Source organism: Anser brachyrhynchus, assembly GCF_964034855.1.
Source record: "Anser brachyrhynchus genome assembly, chromosome: 5".
Taxonomy (NCBI): Eukaryota; Metazoa; Chordata; class Aves; order Anseriformes; family Anatidae; genus Anser; species Anser brachyrhynchus.
Window position 1 is genome coordinate 27,477,046 of NC_137699.1, and position 21,064 is coordinate 27,498,109.

Here is a 21,064-nt window from a genome sequence, read left to right on the forward strand (position 1 = left end):
TTTCCATGTAAACTAGAACATTAGTCATGGAAAAGCATTCTGAATCCAGCTGGACTGATTGCACAAAAAGACGAATCTGTATGCTTCTCTTTAGCAGCTCAGCTATGGTACTGTACGATAATTAAATCCAGTTGTTAAAGATTTCTGGGCTGGAGCATAGTTCCTATATCCTGCCAATGTATTCGTAAGTGGCAGGAAGCTTCTCTCCTATTGAGCCAGTGGTGATTAAGTGTTTGCTCTTTGAAAGTTATATCTAATGAAATTCTTCAAAAGAAAAGAATGTACATCTTTAAGATATGCAACTCTAAGTTAATTTCATTTTAATTACTTCTAAAATTCTAAACAAAACCCAAGCAGATGTTTAAACACCAACAATTTTTCCAATGTTCCCCATCACTAATGCATTATACTCTACTTAACCACAGTAGATGCAATCCACATATCATGGAAGTCAGAAAGAATTTCAGCATTGACTTTTAAAAGAAAGAGTGATGCCACTGAGTGATGCCTCTTCTTCAAAAGAAAGGGCACCCACTTTCCTAATCAGACTTCTGTCCTGCAACAATTCTCAATACTGGTATCTACCTTATTTCCTCACTTAGTTGCTGTGACCAACTGAAGCAGCAATTGAAAAACTTGTCATGAAACACTTGACGTTAGCCCTACAAAGGGGGGCAGAAAACCAGAACTCTTACTGCCTTTGTCTTGCACATGGCATTCATGTTCACTTATCACAAAGCAAGATCATCTTTCAGCAAAGGCATCACTCAATTCCTTCAGATCCCTTCTCCTTTTTTGTGTAGGACTGCTCAGTCAGTTACCCCCATTTCAGATTGTTCATTTGTTTTGTTTTCTTTCTTACGTGCAGTAAGTAGCACCTAACCTTTCTGAAGCTATTACTTTTCTAAAAACATTTCTATAACCCATCATAATTCCTTTGCAACATCTGCCAATCTGATGCCATTCATGAATTTTATCAAAACCCTGTTTCGTTAACCAACTCATTCTGGAAGATACTAGCACCATACCTGGGACATACCTAGAGCGGGTTGCAACAGGACTAGAAGAGAAGGAGTAGAAGAACAAGGGAGGAAAAAATATGACAAGCATAAGGAAAAAACATCAGACAAGCTAGTCTGGATTAACAACAAAAAAAAAAAAGAGAAAATAAATTTCTACTGCATTAGAAGCATTGTAAAGGAACCAAAGAAGGAAAAAACCATGGGAATTAAATTTGTTTGGATGCTGGGGAGAGTTCTGAAAACTACTATCTGAAAAATAAAACTATCTGGACCAAAAAGCTTAAGATACAGGGATAAAAGGAACCAATGAGGAGTAAAATTGAGAAAGCAAAGGAAAGTGAACGTGAAACCAGAGTAAGGACACCTGAGGAAAACAAGATGAAAGAACTGTGATCACAACAGAACCTTGTTTTCTAGGGCCTGCAGAGATCCAGCATCCACATCTTGCCCTTCCTCTTGTCAGTACATATATATGCCATTCACTGGTAAAGCATCTCATTTTTCCCGGGGTTAGACCAACCTCCGTGCCATCAGTTAGTGTTATCTCAAACATCACTTTCAAGTAGAGTTTCTGAACCTGCTTCAGGCACTTACATAGGTTGCCAGATGGCACAACAACAAAAGTGTATGCTTCCCACTTTGTTCATCACCTCCCCTTGCCACCAGCACCACCAAGAAACATGGATAATTAAGGATGAAAATCAAAGCCTTAATCAAATATTAGGCAATGCCAGAACTAGGAGTGCATCTCTAACCTTTAATCACTCTGTGTATCAGTTCTCACTGAGCTGTCCCAGTGCTCCCCAACTCTCTCAAGATTTCAGGCTTTTCCACTTACACGGTACTGCTGTCATCATGGAAGCAACTGGAAAGCCTGAAGTATTCCTAAGAAAGTACACAGGGATAAGATCTTGCAGAAGACATTTATCTCCTCATCTTTAGTGCCTGACAGTTTCCTTGATAAGCTTGTTATAACACAATTGAAAGTTTTTTTGAAAAAACTTGAAATAACTTTTATTGTTTGGCAGTTTCATATGCCAGTGAAGATTGTGTAAGAAAAGCAGTAGTAAAAGTATGTTTGCATATATGTATATGCAGATGTAGCAATGTATTCACTCCTTAGAATTCTTCTATTTTAAGTTTTAGTTTTTAAATTAGCCACAAAGACCAAGCATATAAGAAGAATGAGAGAGCATGCAGAACAATACAATAACTTGCTCTGCCTCATTGAGAATGTCAGCTGACCTTACCCTGTATATCTGTATCATGTGCCCTTCTACAATAATTTGTCAATTCACCCTGCAAAATAAATCATTCACTACGTGGCTGCCCTGTATTTAGCAGACAGAGCTTCTCCAAAACAAGTACAAAAACTGTAAGCTAAATTCTTCTTGTACGTTCACTACAACAACTAACCCCCACCCAGCAACAACAAAAATAAATCCCAGAGTATGAGACAAGAAAACTTGAACATTCATTTTTTCCCCTCCAATCAAACTACTTAAATTTTTCAAGCAGCCGGAAGCACATTAAGTATGTCATAGAACAACTGCAAATACATTAAATCTAAAGAGTAAATCCAAAAGGTAATGTTGCAACAGTCATAGCCTAAAGAGGCAGCTGAAGAATAGAAGGAGATTTCATTGAGCAAAATGATGTGCGCTTTGACAGCTCAAAGACAACATTTCAAACCTAAGCACAACGTGAAAGAGTTGTGAAGAAATTAAATGGAGGAGGTGTCCTAGCTACAACTACTGATGAAGTATGATGAGTACAGAAAGAGACCAAAGCAGACATAAAGTCACCCTGATATAGGTCCTGCTAGAGGAAAGAGAAACAGTATAGAAACTAAACAGAAACGTACTACATCTTTAAAATAATATATACAAACCAGACAATTTAACCATCTAGATCGCACTGAGATTAGCAGTGAATGGCTTCAAGACCAGACAAAAATGCCACGCTCAAGGGAAGAGTTAACATGATCGTGGACATGGAAAAAAGTAAGATTTACAACTGGCACAAAAGAAAGATCAGGACTGCAGCAATCTAGATCTGGAGACCACTTTTTTTTTTTTTTTTCTTAATCTATACTTTTTTTAGAATATGATAGCAACTTCACCTGGTTAGGTCTTCCATGAAGTTTGTGGCAAGTTATTTTTCTGTTTCATTTTTGCAGGACTTTAAAAATCTTCCTTTTTCAGAGGTCCTGAGAACTTAACCCAGTACAAACAGAAGCCTAGTCTCATATGGGAAGCCCCCTTATACTGTATGAAACCAGTGTAATTCCCTAAACATTACTTTTATATTTAGCTCAATTCTTTAGCTCAGTCCGACAGATTGTATGATGCATCATGGATCAATTTGCCTTTGATCCAAAAGACACAGAGAAATATCAGAATTCTTTGTACTGAATGAACCACCTATTTTCGGATATCAGAACTGATGCTTTAAGAATAAAAAGTTGTTTAAAAATAATCATGAAAACTTGTGAGTTTATAACAATATCAGAGGATATCAATCATGATAAATAAGGCTATTCTAAAAAAAACATGAGCAGCAATGAGCTTAGAACATGTAAAAAAATATATGGCCTTTGACAGGAAGCTCTCTAGATTCAAAATAGTCACTAATTTTTCAGCTACAGCTGCACGTTAGCTCCTGTTTTTTGGAAAAAGCAACTGGTAAAGGAATTTGAAAACAAAAGGTGTTGAGAATGAATTCAAATAAGCAAATTCAGAACATGACCTGCTGTAACTGTTCTACATATGAATTGAAGTGATTGTATCAAGGTACAAATAACTACAACCGAGAACACAGAACTACAGGCTACATCCAGTACAAAGCTTCCACAGTAAGCAGACAGGTTTCTGAAAGTTGACAGAGCTATTTTCTCCTCCACTTACCAACAAAAATGTTAGCAGCTAAAATTCTATGTAAATATAAGCAAGCCCAGTCATGTCACAGTGCCAGATAAATCACAATGCACCTACAAAATCAGGCTTCATGAAGAATTCAACACTGACTTCCCTAATGTTTGGATCACAATGAAATTATGTCATCCACAGAGAGCCACAGCCATTGAGAAGCAGAGAATCAGCAATGCATGTGCCTAGGGAATTTTGGTGTCAGCTGGAAAAGCATCCAGAAATCAAGACCATTCTAGAATTAGACAGCTAAAGAGTGGGAGGGTTTAACTTTTTTTTCTTTAAATTAGTTTTGGATTTGTACAATTAATATCTTTCTAAATCCAATTTTAAATAGTTAAAACCTCCTACCCACTTCAACTTATATTTATTATGTTTAACTCTTTCTCTAAATTTATGATGTCACCTACAAATAGTTCTGTTCTTTGATAACTTTCACTAAAATGACTCCCATATTGTAGTTTATCTGAAGAAAAATTGACAAATTGAATCCTGTATTTCCCAACACAGGATCTCTTTTTGGCTGTTAAGTCTGATACTATTCAACAAGATAATGTATTACTCTTTTCAATTAGTATATACATAAATGCAATTTTCTATTCAAATCCTTCAAGCTTTTACCTGCAAAGGAAGCAACAACAAACACTTGGACAAGGCGTCCCCAAACAGAGTACTCATTATCACAGACAGTATCATTAACTTCAAGCTGATGTTGATATCTTGTGATAGTGAACACAAGCTCTAACAATCATTTCAAGCTTAGGTCCACGAACCTGCAGTAACAACCTGGGTAACAACTGAATTTGTGTGATTAACCACTAGAGGGAGTTGCTGTCTCACACATTAAACCCCGATTGGTACATGATCAGCCTCGAAATGCAACTTCTCCAGAACTGAGGAGAAACAAACTACTACTACTACAGGTTAAACAAAATTTGATGTCCAGAAAGAAGCCAATAGAAAACTAGAATTAAGATGCTGTTATAAATGATGTAATGTTGCCTAAAAAAAAAAAAAAAAGGAAATTAGAAAAAAAGAAGAAAAAACAGTTATTTTAACTCCTCGATGAGATGTTCCCTCAATCCATTGTTAAATGAAAACGGTTTTGTCAATATACAGTCTTACAGAGCCTCTATTCTGGCTATGAACTGTGAATTTTACAAAAGTAAGCAATTTGTGTGCAAATAAGTGCAAAAATAGGAATTAATGGTATTTTACGTAGTTATTTCTCACATTACACCATGGTCAACATTCCTAGGATGTGGGAAAAAACAACCTTCTATCTACAAAATTCGAACAACCAAGGCTGAGACCCCAAAGGTTCCTGTTAGTGCTGGCAGGCAAGGGAGAAAAACAAAGACCCTTAAAAAGCATGACATATACAATTTCAATTCACTTTCTGCAATCTTTAACGTTGCTTATCAATAACAGCATTATCTGTCAGACCATACATGAAGAGGCACTTTTGGAATCCTGAGATAAAAAGAAAACAAATTCTAATTCCCAAAGATAAATTATTATGGATATTACGATACTGACCGCACCGCTGAGGCCCTTGGGCTGTTCAGAACATCTGATTATCAATTTCTACATATGAAATTTCTTGTTGAAAGGTCTGTTCTCTAGTATACCTGATAAATCTGGCTTGGAGAATTGAAGTAAGAGCTCGAAATTGCAGAAAAATCCCCATCAGATAGTAGTATTTGAAGCTTAATGTCTATCTCATTTAGGTGGTGAAATTCCATCGGTTCAGGTGTGTACCCTTCTCCTGGTGCTAGCCAGACAGATTCATCATCCTATTGAAAGATAAGGAAAATATTTAATCCTCTTTCCCAAAGGAAACAGACTTTAAAGGCAGTTATACATCAAGTAAACTGTACTTAAGAACAAAATGCAAGTTCTCATCTAGTTCAGTGTATAGCTGAACTCTGCCAGTATTCATGTATCAAGCACATCCACAAGCAGATATGCAACAAACAACAAGAAGCATGCATTTTTCATTTTTAAAATAAAATTAAGCAACAACTTAAGTGGACTTAAAATATATACATATACTTCATTTTATTTTTCAGAAAGCACCTACACATCTACATGCATTCATTTATCTACATAAAATGCAATACCAAAAAGGGCGTTGTTTTAACCTAACAGATTTCTGCAGTTATTTTACTTACTTCCACACAAGTCCAAAACCTGTGTCCCTTACTGGCTGGCCACTCAGAAGCCTTGAAATAAAGTTGCTTAAAGCCAGCTGCCTCACCTCCATGCCAACTGGCCAGAGAGCAATCAGAGAGCTACCCAAGTTCCCCCCACCCATTCTTTGAAGGTTATACAACTCCTTTGATCAAGTTCTCTTTACACGCAACAGAAGTACTTTGGATAGCTAACCCCCTTTACCTTAATGATGCATCTCACTCACAGCCAAGTCAGTTACACCTTCGAAACAGTTTCATGCCATGCCATGCCATGCCAGGCCCATCATAGCTTTCTCCCATGGATGCAAACTCCCCCCTTGTTGCAGATACTGTATTTGCTCAACACAGCAGTCCCAGCTCCCTTTTGAAGCAATAATTGTTTGCCAAAGTCCAACTTGTTCATAGAGCCAGTGCTGTACAACAAGCATCACTTTCTGATGCCACTGACATGAATATCAATTTTACAGATGGTGTGCTCCTTTGCAAGATAGCACAGAGGACAGAAATTAAGAGGAAATTGTCTGACAGAAGTAGATCCACCAGTCCTAAACCAGCAAACAAAGAACATGCTATAATCTCATGTTTTCTATGCTAATATTAAAGCAGAAAAGCATAGCCCTCAGAAACCACAATAGAAACCACACTAGAACTGTCGACAAGCATCAACCTAAGACACTTCAGTTATGCCATGCATCTCTGCGCTCCTTGTTTGCCCACACAAACAGTACCTCTTATGTTGGAAACACCATATTACACCTGAAGTCCAAGGGACTGAACAGAGAATGGAATAGGCTGCATAGCAAACTTGAGACAAAATATATTTATAAAAAAAAAAAAAAAGACAAATGCAAGTCAACAGATATAAAAACAAGAAGTTCTCAACTACACTAAATAATGGTACATCTTGCCAAACTCCCCCAAACAATTTTCACCTCATAACAAAAGTCTGGCAGCAAATACAGATAGACATCCATTCTGGTACATGCTCAATCACACTTGCACAGCAGCACAACCCAAAATTCATTTAAAAGTCCAAATAAAGTGGAACATAATACACTGCTATCTATTGTCCTCTGAAGGAACTGGAAGCAACAGACTCGTGTGCAAGACAAAGAAGGAAACATAATCAGCAGCTATGTCTAAAAGCACATCAATTTTCCATCTGACAAGGGATCAAAAAGAATCACCGAGTGGCTGAGGCTGGCAGGGCCCCCTGGAGCCCACCTGGTCCAAGCCCTGCTCAGGCAGGGCCACACAGAGCAGGGTGCCCAGGTGGCTTTTGGAGACCTTCAAGGAGGAGATTCCACAGCCTCTCTGAGCAATCTGTGCCAGTGGAAGAGAGGAAGCCTGAGAAAGCTTGGCCATCCTCATTACCCTAAAGCATGCTGGTTGCAAAGAGACAAAAACACACACCCCAAACTCCTATCATAAATTACTTCTATTTTGGTTTTGTGAAACAAAAGCAGCTTCTCTATTGCTTTCTCATACAAGTATGACGACAGATCTAGTAAGCCTGACCAAACATGACCTGATAGCAGGAGAGTCACCCAGAAACATCTCTAGGAGAAGTTTTCCAGGTACCCAGTAGCCACTTTAATCCAGGGTTAAACAGACTTACATGTTCTCCTTTGCATTTTCAAGACAGCCACTGATTTGATATTTGTCTTGGAAAACATGCTTCTGTCCTGTCAATGTTTCCTATATGTTAACTCAGAACAATATTTTTATAACAGCAGTCGGTGCTTGTTACTATGTAACATCTGAAACGACTTACACCCCTGCAGTTTTGACAATTATATAAGCCTGAAATATTTTAAATAGTCTTGTCTTTTTAAAGTAAGAAGTACTACTTAGTTGGACTAGATTATCTTTGAAGGCCACATCCATCTGAACTATTCTATTCAGATACTTGACATATTTAGTAATACAAGTCAAATGAAGTTATCTAATCCACATTACACTATACAGAAGAATTAATACAGCATACCCAGCTTTGCCTTGATGGACAACCTCCAAAAGCTAAAATATTTTAGCCAATGTAGTTGTACCAACTTTTTGAGAGTCAGAACAAAATAACATGAAAGTGGCCACCAGTTGGACAGTTACCCATGCCAGCTTGGAGCAGTCTAGATTACTCATTAGCTGATAATTTCCTTTGATCTTTGTTATAAAGCAGCCTTGGGAAATGAGTCACCCATAATATAATTCAAAAGTCACGGAGAAAGAATCTTTCTCTAAGCTAGGCAGGTTTCAAGCAGCTAAGTATTATCCTTCCTTTTACTCTATTTTAGCAGTTGGTTTAGGAGCTATTTTCTTTAAAGGGATGGTCTAGTAGTGACTAGACTAACCTACTGTGGTGGTTCTACCAAGCTGGGCAGCTGAGCTCTACCACAACTGCTCTCTCCCCTTCCTCAAAGGAAAAGGGGGACAAAAGGGGAAACTTCTGCTCCATGCCTGGAGCACCTCCTGCCCTCCTTCTGCACTGACCTGGGGGTCTGCAGGGCTGGTTCTCACTCCTCACTCTCCCAGCTGCTGCACAGCAGCAGCTGTTTGTTTTCCCCCCCCCCCCCCCCTTTCTTAAATCTGCTCTCACAGAGGTGCAAACAACGTCGCTTATGGCTCGCCTCTGGGCAGCAGAAGGGCCCGTTGGAGCTGGCTGGAGCTGGCCCTCATCTAACAAAGGGCAGCTGCAGGACTCCTCATAGAGGCCACCCCTGCAGCCTGCTGTTAGCAAACCTTGCCACATAAACCAATACACTCAAACTACAACTGACAAAAACAGGAATTGTATCAAGAACATACAGCAACACGCTTCTTCTGTAGTGCCCTACTTAATATTTGATATGAATAGTACATGCTCTATAAATACGTGCCCACATAATAGTGCCACATGCTAAATACAAACTTTGGATAAATGTTGCACTTTTCCACTGCCGTGGTGCCTTAAGAACTGGTGCACAGAAAAGGCACACATTGCTAGTCGGAATCTGTATCAGCTATTTGGAAAAAATACCTGTAAAGTTTGTGATTTTTAAACGCTGCCATTTATCAAACAAAAGACCATCTCTTTAAAAGAACTGAAGGGATGGTATTATTAATCAAACACCAAGCAACCTTTCCAACAAGAGGAAAAAAACAACCAACCAAAACCAAGATAAATCGAAATCCACCCTTTCCCAACAGTTTCTTCCTATTCAAAGACTGGATGAAGCACTGTTTCTGTCGAAGATTTTGACCTTTACATGGGATTACAATGCCAAACCTGTTGCAAGCATATTTAATAAAGACCTTGAATCTCCTCCTGAATGCACGGCCAAAAGAATAATTAAATAATGATCCACTGAGCTTTAACTTTGTTCTTCTAATACACAACAAATTAAAATGAAAATCAACTTTCCTAACCTATAGATCAACATTAAACCAAAGATGCATTTACACTGCATTTTTTAATGCTAAACTATGTCAGCTAAGTCAAATATCACTGATCATTAACCGATGAGTATCTTACACAGATAAATATGTCAGTTCTGCAAGCATGGTGTTCACGTCCAGAAAAAAAGTATATGAATTTTCTATGTAAAGTGATGGAACAAAGGTCAGAGCAACAGGAAGACTGCTGCAATTTTATAGAAGTCGAAGTTTTTCTTCTCATTAATAGAAACACTGAGTGTGCCTGATAGTTTTACACCTTTGTATACCGATAATCAGCAAAGGTTAAGTTCTCCGTGTTTCTGCTCTAGCTTATAATCTGTGAAAGAAGAGTTATTGTTAAAATACCGGGCATTTACATCATCCATTTCATTAGATCTTCCTGTCTCCTGGACTCCTCAACTCACATTTGCTCCACAAAGCTCCAAAAATGGTAAAACACTGAATATTTACTAGTTTCCCTGGATGAAAGAGAAATGTGTTTTGGACCAGTGACCACAAGAGTGTCAACCCAGAAGTCACACTGAAGTTGAGTAAATTACAGATTTGTTTAACGCCACAAACCCTGGTAAGGTTAGTGCTCTGTATCCATAACCCGTTTGGACTCAGATGAAGAAAAGTCTGAGCTCACTTCTTTACCCCATATCCTGAAACTGTAATTTATAAAAATGGATTTTAGCCACATTTTGGAAAAGAGTAATTAAGAACAGCACTTCTTGGATGGCTCTCAATCTTTTCGGAAAGTAAGAGTAAAACATGGAAAGACAAAAGAATACAATGCATCTGCTTGTTTGCCTTACATGCAAGGTGTTAGTTATCCTACTGAAAATTTAGCCCAGATAATTTTTGTTGTCTAAGTTAAACAGAAACTGGACCTAGATTATATTTTGTTCATTCTACACAAAGTTCACATCTTTCTTCATAGGTACTGAGATTCAGTGTATGCTGACATACTGTGACAAAATTCATAACATTACTATAGACTTGATGTACATTTTAATGTAAAAAAAATTAAAAAGTCACGTAATTTTTTTAAACAAAGCAAGGATTTTCCCAGCATTTCTTCTTATTTATTAAAATGCATTTATATTACTATATTACATATAAGTATTATATCAAATTTACATAGTTTAAGGATGATCATACTATGAAAATACTTATCTTTAGAAAGTTTAATACCATATATATTTGAAAAATACCCTAGGCTTATATTATGATTCATTTTTCAAATCAAATTTTACATTCCCATAGCCTAGCAGTTTTATGATTACTTTTGTAACATAAGAAATGTTCCAAACAACTCTATCACAGTGATTTTTCCCTCAAAGGAGTAATGAATAAAGGCTGTCTACTAGTATCTAGGAGATCAAAAGATTATTTGACATGCTCACATTACTGGGAATCATTTTGTGGCACACAGTCTCCTTCAAGCAATGGTGGCTGGCATAATCACAATTTATTCTACTCTCCATAAGGAAAAGTATTTCTATTTACTTCAGCTCTTTCTATCCACTGCAGTATGTAGATGTGCACTGCTTGCTCGTTAACAGCATTATGTTAAAACACACGTCCAATATTTAATTTTAGGCTTTTGGCTTCTTTGTGTACTTTTCAGACAGACTGAGTTGGAAGTCACACAGTTATTTTTCCAGATGCACACACAAGCTTCATCAGTATATATTTCCCCAATTGCTGCATCCTAAAATTCATGTTCTGATACAACTCTGAGTTTTGTGGTGCTGTTTGTTGTTGTTGTTTTTTGTTTGTTTGAAGTAGATGCTGGCCTTTCAGCATCTTTATGCAGCAACTTCACGTTTTCTGCATAAAAAGTAGTCTCAGTGTGCTTCTAAGGCTTTTTCCATCCATGTCTAACTTTTTCTGAAACTTCTGCTGCTTATTTGAGGCCTGTGCACTTCCACTTGTCAGTAAAGTGAACAAAGAAGCCAAGGAAAATTAATTTTTGCAGACAAAACCAATTGGACTTGTTCGGTTTCTCTCCTATCTCAGTTGGTTACTTCATGACAAGACTAAAACAATAATCAAATTCAGATTTACAGTAAGCTAAATACACAAGGACAGTACAAATTAAAGTTCACATACCTCTAGATCTTGCAATTCACTTCCATCTTCTGTATCTTTCAATAGTTCGCTTAACCTTTTCCTTTCTCCTTCAAGCATAGCTGTCTGGTTTCCTGAATCCTTTGCTAGCTGAAATATTTTGCAAACGAAAAGAAACATAAAACCTTTAGAACTCCATTAGCTCAAACAGTATCAAAATAAATTTTTTTAACTCTGTGAAATTAACATCCAAAATTTGTTTATTCTCATAATACAAATATCACTCTGACAGGTAATAAATTGATAATCTTATACTAGTCATTGACAAAGACATGGATGGAGGGGGTGGCATTGGATCAAAAGAAATCATTAGAGACATGGAAAAGAAAGCATGAAAGTCAAGGCTTCCATTTTCTGACATGTCTTCTATTACATGCACAAACAGAACAATTCAACTTCCAGTACTCTTCAGCAAGTATGCAAAAGCAGTATTATGCCTACCCTAGAAACATGATCATCCAAGATGAGAACTATTTTATACAGTACTCTGCCATAAACATCAATTTTTAATAGTAAGATTTTTTTTCATTTACTCCTAATTAGCTTTTCATGTCCCTGATAAAGAAATCCATCTGTCTCCAGAAATGCTTATATACTATTTTTCAGTTAACATTTAATAACATATTAATGATTGTTGGTTTAATGCTTACCTCAACATTCTTTTTAATGAAATCCTGATTGTTTTTACTTTTATTCTGTGTTTTTTCTGCTTGATGAAAATCATTTGTTTCTATTTCACTTGGATAATCTGAAATTTGAGGAGAAAAAGTTGCTAAGTTATGATCATTCCTTTTCTGATTCAGTCGGAGCTGTAATTACAGTAAGTCCATTAAACTATTTAACCAACTTGTAAAGTGGATAGACAACCTTTTGATATGCTGTTTTCATTATCTATATAAAACTTATATAGCTGTATTTAAAAGAGATAACTATCATCAAAAACTAGTCTCATTTTTAAGCTTTTATTATCTGAGATCATACAACATTGGGAAGGCTAAAATGCCTTTGGATTTCTGACCTCAAAAATGTTAAACATGGCTGCTTTAAAAGCCATAGCATTCCTTCAAACCCTATCATTGTTTCAGTTTTATCATCAGTACAAAACCAGACAGTAATTTTTTGGGAAACCACAGAATGATTTGGAGTCATACCAAGTACTTTTTTTTTTTTTTTAAAGAAAACAGCTGAAGAACAGATGATATATGTGATATTATTACAACACAGCTTATAAAACAAATTCTGTTTAAAAATAAAACTCAACATGGACTTGAACAAACAGCCACATACGTTATTTGTACCAATTAAATCTACATCATAATTAAATGATGTTCTGACAATATTTCACGTAAGTTTCTTTTTCTATCCATCATATAATTATGGGCACAAATTCAGTTATTCAGAGACTTGTACTAGTTTTAAGAAAACAATTCTTTCACGACCACCAAATAACACCAAATATTTATCATATTAAATAATATGACTAAGCAAATACAATACCTTAGTCCCACAAACTACTTGAGAAGTATGCACAGTACTTCTCTGAAAAGTAGAAAATTAAGAAATGGAGTGTGGTATTCCATCTACAAAAATAACTTCAATTTAGCATGCTGGATTATAGAAGATAAGCCTTAACACAGGTTCTAGCAGCTCACTCTTTTACAGTTTACATGGAAATAATTTTTTTCAGACTGAAGGCAAACCCCCAAAGACATAAAATTAATTCAGTGTAACCTTTTACACTCTATGGACAAGAAGCTATACAATATTCTCAGTGATCAGACTGACTTTCAAATTGCAAGTACATCCTAATGGACTTAGGTGTGGGACGTGATCAAGAACACAATCGTTTACTGAAGGCAACCCAAACTACCTTTAACTTTGCCAGGTAAGATCTTAAATCTATCAAGGAATGGGATCATCTAAGAATAAGAACAGTTAAAACATGCAGTCATATTCTGTAAAGTGAAGAGATGCTGCTGCCATCAGTGGTCCAGCCTTGAGGAACACCTGTTTACAAAGTCTTTGTCATCTCAGCCAGTCACCAGTAAGGCCCTTCTGTTTACAAAGAATGGGAGATGACAAGAAAATAAAGAATTGCAGATGACAGCAATGGCAGCTGAAGCCATTCTTCTTATGTCACAACACATGTGAGAAGTTACTCAACCACACATATTTGAATTTCAAATAGGGAAAGAACAGAAGCACAAAAGCGCAGTTCTGCAGTTCTATTTATTTTGAAGTATTGGACACTCCACACTACCACCGGCATTTGATACCTCTAAGTAGTGCATGAAAACAATATCTAAAATAATCAGTATAGATGTTTGATTTTTCCAGAAAGTACTTAATACATGACAGCATTGCAGCCTCTACAATAATTGGCATAACAAAATATAAAATTAGTTGTCTGAAGATTTAGGTTTGCCACAACATCCATAAAATTTCTCCTGAAAACAAAAAAATTACAGAACAGTTGAAACTGTATACAACACCACTCTTCATTGTTAGATGATTTCTTGAATATAAGGTAATGTATGAATGATTACCGTATCTTAGATTAACAGCAAACACAAGTTTTTCAAAAATTTCCAAGAAAAAAGTGGCACATTATACAATGAATGTTACACACCTTATCATTTTACAACAAAAAACATTATAACTTGGGAGCAAAAATTTTCTAAGCATCTTGAGTTAAATGCTTAGTTTAAGTCCCAAATAAAACTCTTCTATTTTATCATATGTAGAAAAAAAAAAAAAAAAAAAAAAGAATCATTGCCATTTCACTAAAAAGCCTTAATTTTTCTGATGGTTCAGCTTAACTACAAAAGCCTAGTCTTCATTACCCAGTCATTGTACTTGATGTTTTACCAGATAATAAAGCTTACCTTTATTATGTTGGATTTTATGGCAGTCATAATCTTCTGGATTAATTTGTGTGTGAAATACTAAAGTACATACTTCATCTTCTTTAACATGGAAGGGATCTGCAAAGAAAGTCTTTAGTAAAATTTAATTAAAATGTATTTAAAGAAAACCTAGTTTCATGCATATCATGTTATAAAATTTCACACAAGAAAGTTTCAAAAATTTACTTGGATAAATTATAAAATCACTACATTCTTCGAGACTTAAAAAGGAAATAAAAGTGTAAAGCCTGTCTCATGAGTAACAACATGTAACAGAAGAAATATGTTATTTTATATGCCTGTGTTTTTAGCAACTAGTGAATCTACATACCACACATACATGACAAGTAATTACGTAGTAGAAAATAGGTCATTACGTTTAAAAGCCTCCACAGACACCATGTGCTTAGTCACCTTGAGTTTTAAATGGGAATAAAGTACCCAGATTTTCACAGCTGGTGTCTCTCCCTCTACATGAGTTATTTGACTTCCAAGAGGCTTAGGTCAAGGGTATAGTCTAGGAAAAGAGAGTGTTCAAAGACACCTGGCATGCATCAGTTGTTTCAATTACACAAGAAAATTAAAAAAAAAAAAGTCATGGTACAAACATATATCAGCAGAAAACATAAGGGTATTAACCTACAATCTATAAACTTAGCACATACAGAAAAAGACTCACATTGAAAAAAAACATATATACCACATATGACAAATACGCTTTTCAATTAAAAAATAACCAGTATCCTGTATTAATTAAGTTTAATGGACTGACAGTATGAGTTTGTTACACAGAGCACAGGAGATGAATTTAAGGCCATTTAAGTAATTCCTAATTTACATGTCTGCTATGAGTGTGTCAGAGGGGTTTAGTGCCTGAGCAGCTGGGACGCATTTGTTATTAATGATTTTGTACCCAAAACTTTTGTTTGATCTCACAGCCATATTAAAAGCTATAATTAAATGGCTCCTTCATATAATTTATTTAAAATAGTTCTTTAACAAATTAAAACTCTAAAAGCAAAATATATTAATTGCATCCACTTCAGTATCAATCAGGGCAACCATCAGGTCTGGAAGTCATTGGCAGACATTTAAAAAAATAAGTAAATAAAAACCGAAAAGCACAAGCATGTAACAGAAAATTCAAGGCAAAGATCAGATTAGTGGAGAAATGTAAATCTAAACTAAGCAGAGCGTTGTAAATACAGTACACCATGACACACATGATCTCTGCATCAAGGTGTTATCTTTAAAATAAAAAAGGAATCAAAGCATGGAAGTCATTATACATATATTTATATATAATATATATATATATATATATATCTCCTTGCCTGCCTGTTTTTTTGGTTGGGTGGGTGGTTGGTGTGGTTTTTTTGCTATATGCTGACATCTAGTGGAGATTTTTTAAATATCAACCTTAACTTAAATCCTGTTTTTCCGTTAGTAAGCCAAACTTAGCACAGAAACATTACCTTGCAGTAGTTTTATTGATGTGTTTTGACCACACATTACTACACGCAAGTTGAAATTTTTGCTTAGAAATATCCATTCAATCCTCTAATCCTTGTTCTCTCCCCAGCAAGCAAAAAGGTAGGTTGTACCACAATCCTGTTTCCTTTCAATTCTTTTCCTTCAACCAAGAAACCGTTTCAGCCAAGATATACAGATGAAGGACAGGATGAAAAATGTGTGTGATTGACATGTCTTTGAGACCTCCAGCACCAAGAGAGAATACTCATACAACAAATTTTTGAAAACCACTCTCAAGCAGTTTTGACACTGCTTCTTGACAAATCCAGGCAGTTTTTGTTCACCCCACTCCCTAGTGGAGACATCACGAGCAAGATGCCTACAGGATACTTCTTTTCCAGTGTCTCCTCCAGTTAGAGTACAGGCACAGAAAGAAAGAAATCATTTTAAAATAGGCAATATTTTTATTTTTCCAGGTCCCTAGGAGCTTGTGTATCCTCTGCACATTCTTGAAGAAAACTACCAATAATTCAGAATACACTTCAATTATTTGCTATAGAACTTCAACAGAATCATGCCCTTCTGACTCAATAGAGAAAACATGAAAACATATCTAAATAGTCTTTAACTTTCTTCTTTCTCTATTCTATCTGTAGTTTTACATAGATATGCACTGTAATTTTGATCAGACTTTTTTGTTATGCACCTTATTGCACATTTCTCTATATCATTAAATATTTGTTTACCTTTGACTTAAAGAACTCAGTCCTTCCTTAGTCACTTGTCTACTTTTAATACAGCTATAGAATTTTCTTGCTGTTTTAAATTCTACTTAAGAAGAAAGGCATTTTATTTAGTCTGCCTGCTTTTATTTTAAGAGAAAAGACTAAAATGCAAACATAGATTCTTATCAGTGTTTTTATTTCCGCTTTGAATATTTTTGTCTTCATATCACTATGAAACTCAAAAGCTATCTTATCTGACTTTCTGGTCTTTCCTTTCTTAAAGTAGTTTGAGAACATGTCTAACAGTTTCATTTTTTAAAACTGCTATCTGTTCTAAACTTTCTTTCCCAGAATTCTCAGGAAAAAAAAAAAAAAAGGAAAAGCAGATTTTTAAAAGTAAGTTCATAGTTCATATTCTATCTTTCCTTAGAATCACACTGTATTATTTGATGATCCTTTTCATTCAAATTCTCTATCATGATCAGAAGCTTAACATCTCTTAGAAGTGAATGTAATGTAATGTAATCAGTATCAAAGCTAATGTAAACAACCCATACTCCTTTTACTTTTCTTTGGACCTCATTTCAAGGACCTTGGCTGTGTATGCACCTTCCTGTATTATTTTTCAACACATAACTGATTAGTTAGTATCATCATTTGGTCCCACTCTCTTGGTTCTTCTGTTAACAGTTCCTAAAAAGGCTCAGGTTTTCCCTAGCTCTGGTACCGTAATATCATCAGATCCTTACAATGGCATTAACATTGCTTCCTTCTCACTCTTAATCGTATTCCCACATGAAAATTGTCTCCAAAATACATGTGTGGCGAGGCCCACATTGTTAGAGCTTCTTAGCAACTTTTTAGGCCTAATATTTTTTAACTGACTGCCTTTCCTACATGAAGTACTCCAGCCTTGCAAACTCTCTTGCTAAGACCACCAATAACCACCATCAGAAATTTTGTCATTTTGTTTACAAAATCGATTCTGATTTCTTTCTTATTGCCCAGATGTTCCAAGATGGTAAAGACATCCAAATCTTTCAGCAGGTTTCTGCTCTGTATTTTCCCTGTATCTGCTATTATCACTTTAATTTACCAGTGTTCTCAGTCAGGCATCCTTTCTGAAATCATCTTTGTTGGCCACCAACTTGAAAAAAGCAAGTTTTACTTATCTTAAATTTTTACCTTTCTTGAGTAGCCAGTTCTTTGGAAAATAAAATAAAAAAAAACAAATAAGCAACAATAACAACAACAAAATCTAAGAAAAATCATCATAGAGCACAACTTTGAGTTCTGTGAGAATGCAAAAATGATTTAATTTTTCCAGTAGTCCCTTGATATGTTTTTACATTTTTTATTCTAAAAGTTTGAAAGCTTTATTTTAATATTATCCAACAAAAATATGAATATTAAGAAAATACAGAATTAGATCAGGGTCTTTATTTCTTTCCTACTTACCAGCTGTATGCTGCCACGATGAGATCAAAGTTAAGAAAAGTTTTGTGTTTTCTATCTCTTCATGGCTTCCAGTGGTATTATCAGACTATTTAAAATAAATAAAGCATAAATATACAGTTACTAGCATAAGTTTACTTTGAAGTTGCTGCAAAATACTCTATCTGCTTATCAAGCCTAACAACCTTCAGACCCTATCAAAAAATTCCTTGTTCAGTGGCAACATTTCCTTACTGCTTTGTTTTAGTTTTATGGCTACTTGAACATCTCCTAGAGTTATGACAAAGGCATGGCGGAACTTCAAAGCCTCTGTTATGCATTGGCTCTTTCATGAAGACATTTCACAAGGCAAAGAGCTTCCGTAATGGATTTATGTCTCTCAATCGAAATCCACTGAAGTTACGAGATGCACCCAAAGCAGATGCAATCACATCTTTTTAACAACATAAATTTATATTCATGAAAAGTATAAAATAATCTAGTTTCAGAGGAAAAACTAAATCTCATGTTTCAAGGCTTGAGATGACAATTAACTGCTAAAGGCTGTGATAGGAATAATGTAAAGAAATTCACACTGTAGCATTGTCATGCCTTCTTCAGGGGGCATCTCTAACCGCTTCAATAAGAAAAAGTACTGAAATGGATGGGCCTAAAAATGGTCACACTAGAGCAGAATAAACACTCTTAGCTCCGGGTTCATGCCATATCATAACCTGCAAGTAACGAGCTCAAGCCTAAGACTCTGTGCTTGTAAACCATACCCAGGCAGCTGTATACTTGGCTATTGGTCATACCAATTTCTAAGGTTCGTGTCCCTGTTTTAAAGCCTACCTAGCCAATATATATTAAAAGTTACTCAAAGTTACTTTTCAGTAATCCATTTCTTCACTTCAATCAGTCAATCCTTAGTTATTTTATAAAACAATGTGCCTGTGAAATGAGATCATTCTGTAAGACAGTAGTCTAGGATACATTATTTACAAAATAAGCAGTGTAATTCTAACCTGAAGTTCTTCCCAGAGCTTTGTTCTCATTTCTTTGCCTTGTTTTTTAATTGTGCTTTCCTTAAAATGTTTTTTTGCCAGTATTGTATCAAGCTTTTTCATTTTCCTTATGGCTGCTTGAATCTGAGGATCTCCTTCTGTCTCTTCAGAATCTTCTAACTTGGAAGAGTTTGCTGTAGATTAGATTTTATATTGCTAGCTTGACACATATCAACTTTAAAAAATAGAAAAAACAGTACAAGTAATTTGACAACAACTACAGACAAAAGTACAATTATTCTCAAGCATATGTGCACTATTTTCATTTCTAGACCTGTTTGAAGCAGGGAGAAACATGAAAGTCTGTAAAAGAATGCTGAACAAACTTTTAGTTGGAGCAGTTGGATATTGGGCAGTGGGGTGGGCAATCCATTTGGGGTAACTGCTTCATATGTAATAGAAAAGTGACAACATCTCCACGGTATCAGCAATAATGACAGACAAAATAAGCTTACAACTCAAAACATTTTTTTTTTTTGAGGCTGACTACTAGAATACACATTGAAATGTCTTTCATTAAAGTGAACGACTGTGGGGTTAAGAGAGACCCTCCGATACCTCTACCTTTAAATGTTATACAAGGTTTAGTCTCGATAGATCTCGACCAAAGCAGATTCTGATACTGGTTCTGGAAAAATGTAGCTTTTAAAAATAAAAATGCTAAAACATTATAGAAACTACCATTATTTAACTGACATGGATTTTTGTGTTGTCACTTCTTTTTCCTAAATATTAAGATTTCAATTTCTTACCACTTTTAGCCTTTCCCCTTTCTATAGCACTCTCATGCTATAGCACCCTTATTTCTACTGGAACTTAGCTTCCATGGCAAGAGTAGAGGAAACATTTGTGGCATTGTCCCTACCTCCACAGACTTTCAAATTGTGGAGTCCTGCAATATCTTTTCATTTTCTAATGTTTAGAGGTCAAAAGATTTACACAGCCATTGATCCCAAGCATTTACTGTGATGCATTCATCTACTTTGTGCCAAAAAAAATAATAATCAATTATTTCAATTGTCCTGAACCCTGCAAAAGGATTTGGGGCTCAACTACCGAGTAATGATACGAAGTTGAGTTCTAGTCAATTTCTGTTCCAAAGAAATGAACACTGCATGAGATGAACAACTAGATAGAACCACCACTGGATTCTGCCTTATTAGATTGACCAATCTACATAAAACCTAAATACTAACATATAATTAAATAAATATTCTTTAATGAAATAATATTTAAATAAATAATTCATCCAATACCTCTTGAATATCACAAAGCATATACATTTTCAAGGAGCATTAACAAGAAAAGGAAAAAAACATTGATTTATTGCACCATACACTTTATACACCTGAAAAGTAATACCCTCTTTTGCATTACTTATTTTTTCTTGGGAAGGTTCACAGAATTTTGAAGCCTGTGTTTCAGCGCTACCATCTCCAGAATCTGAACTAGAGACACATCCTGAAAAACACAGGAAAAAAGCCTTTCACAATAATATAGATGTGAAATAAACTTTTTGACATGTTAACGACTAAGAGAACAAAATATTTTTTGTCATTTCAGGAACACCACAGAGCCTGTACTGAGAGTGGATTACTCTCAGATTTTTAAAAATTGGATTACTCTCTAAAAAATGGTCCATACTAGTACACCAGTGCTCATGTTAGAAATCATGCGATTTCTTTTGACCTTAATTCTGTCATGAAAGCTATCTAAGCTTAAAGAAGATCTTGAAACTTTCTCCCTCACGTACTGACCTTCACTTCTCTAT

The 21,064-nt window shown here is 35.5% G+C and overlaps 1 protein-coding gene across 3 annotated transcripts in view; it reads right to left on the reverse strand.

Moving 5' to 3' along the window:
• FSIP1 (fibrous sheath interacting protein 1) overlaps nt 1-21,064 on the reverse strand; it is a 90,435-nt gene that overhangs the window by 66,221 nt on the left and 3,150 nt on the right. For 2 of the 3 annotated variants that reach the window (XM_080595290.1, XM_080595288.1), the window contains exons 4-10: nt 20,656-20,754; nt 19,255-19,427; nt 18,254-18,338; nt 14,577-14,675; nt 12,342-12,439; nt 11,674-11,781; nt 5,581-5,745 (exon numbers count right to left, since the gene is read on the reverse strand). In XM_080595290.1, coding sequence (XP_080451416.1) covers nt 5,581-5,745; nt 11,674-11,781; nt 12,342-12,439; nt 14,577-14,675; nt 18,254-18,338; nt 19,255-19,427; nt 20,656-20,754 — 827 coding nt within the window. The remainder of the gene's footprint in view (nt 1-5,580; nt 5,746-11,673; nt 11,782-12,341; nt 12,440-14,576; nt 14,676-18,253; nt 18,339-19,254; nt 19,428-20,655; nt 20,755-21,064) is intronic. The other variant, XM_080595289.1, reaches the window with a different exon arrangement.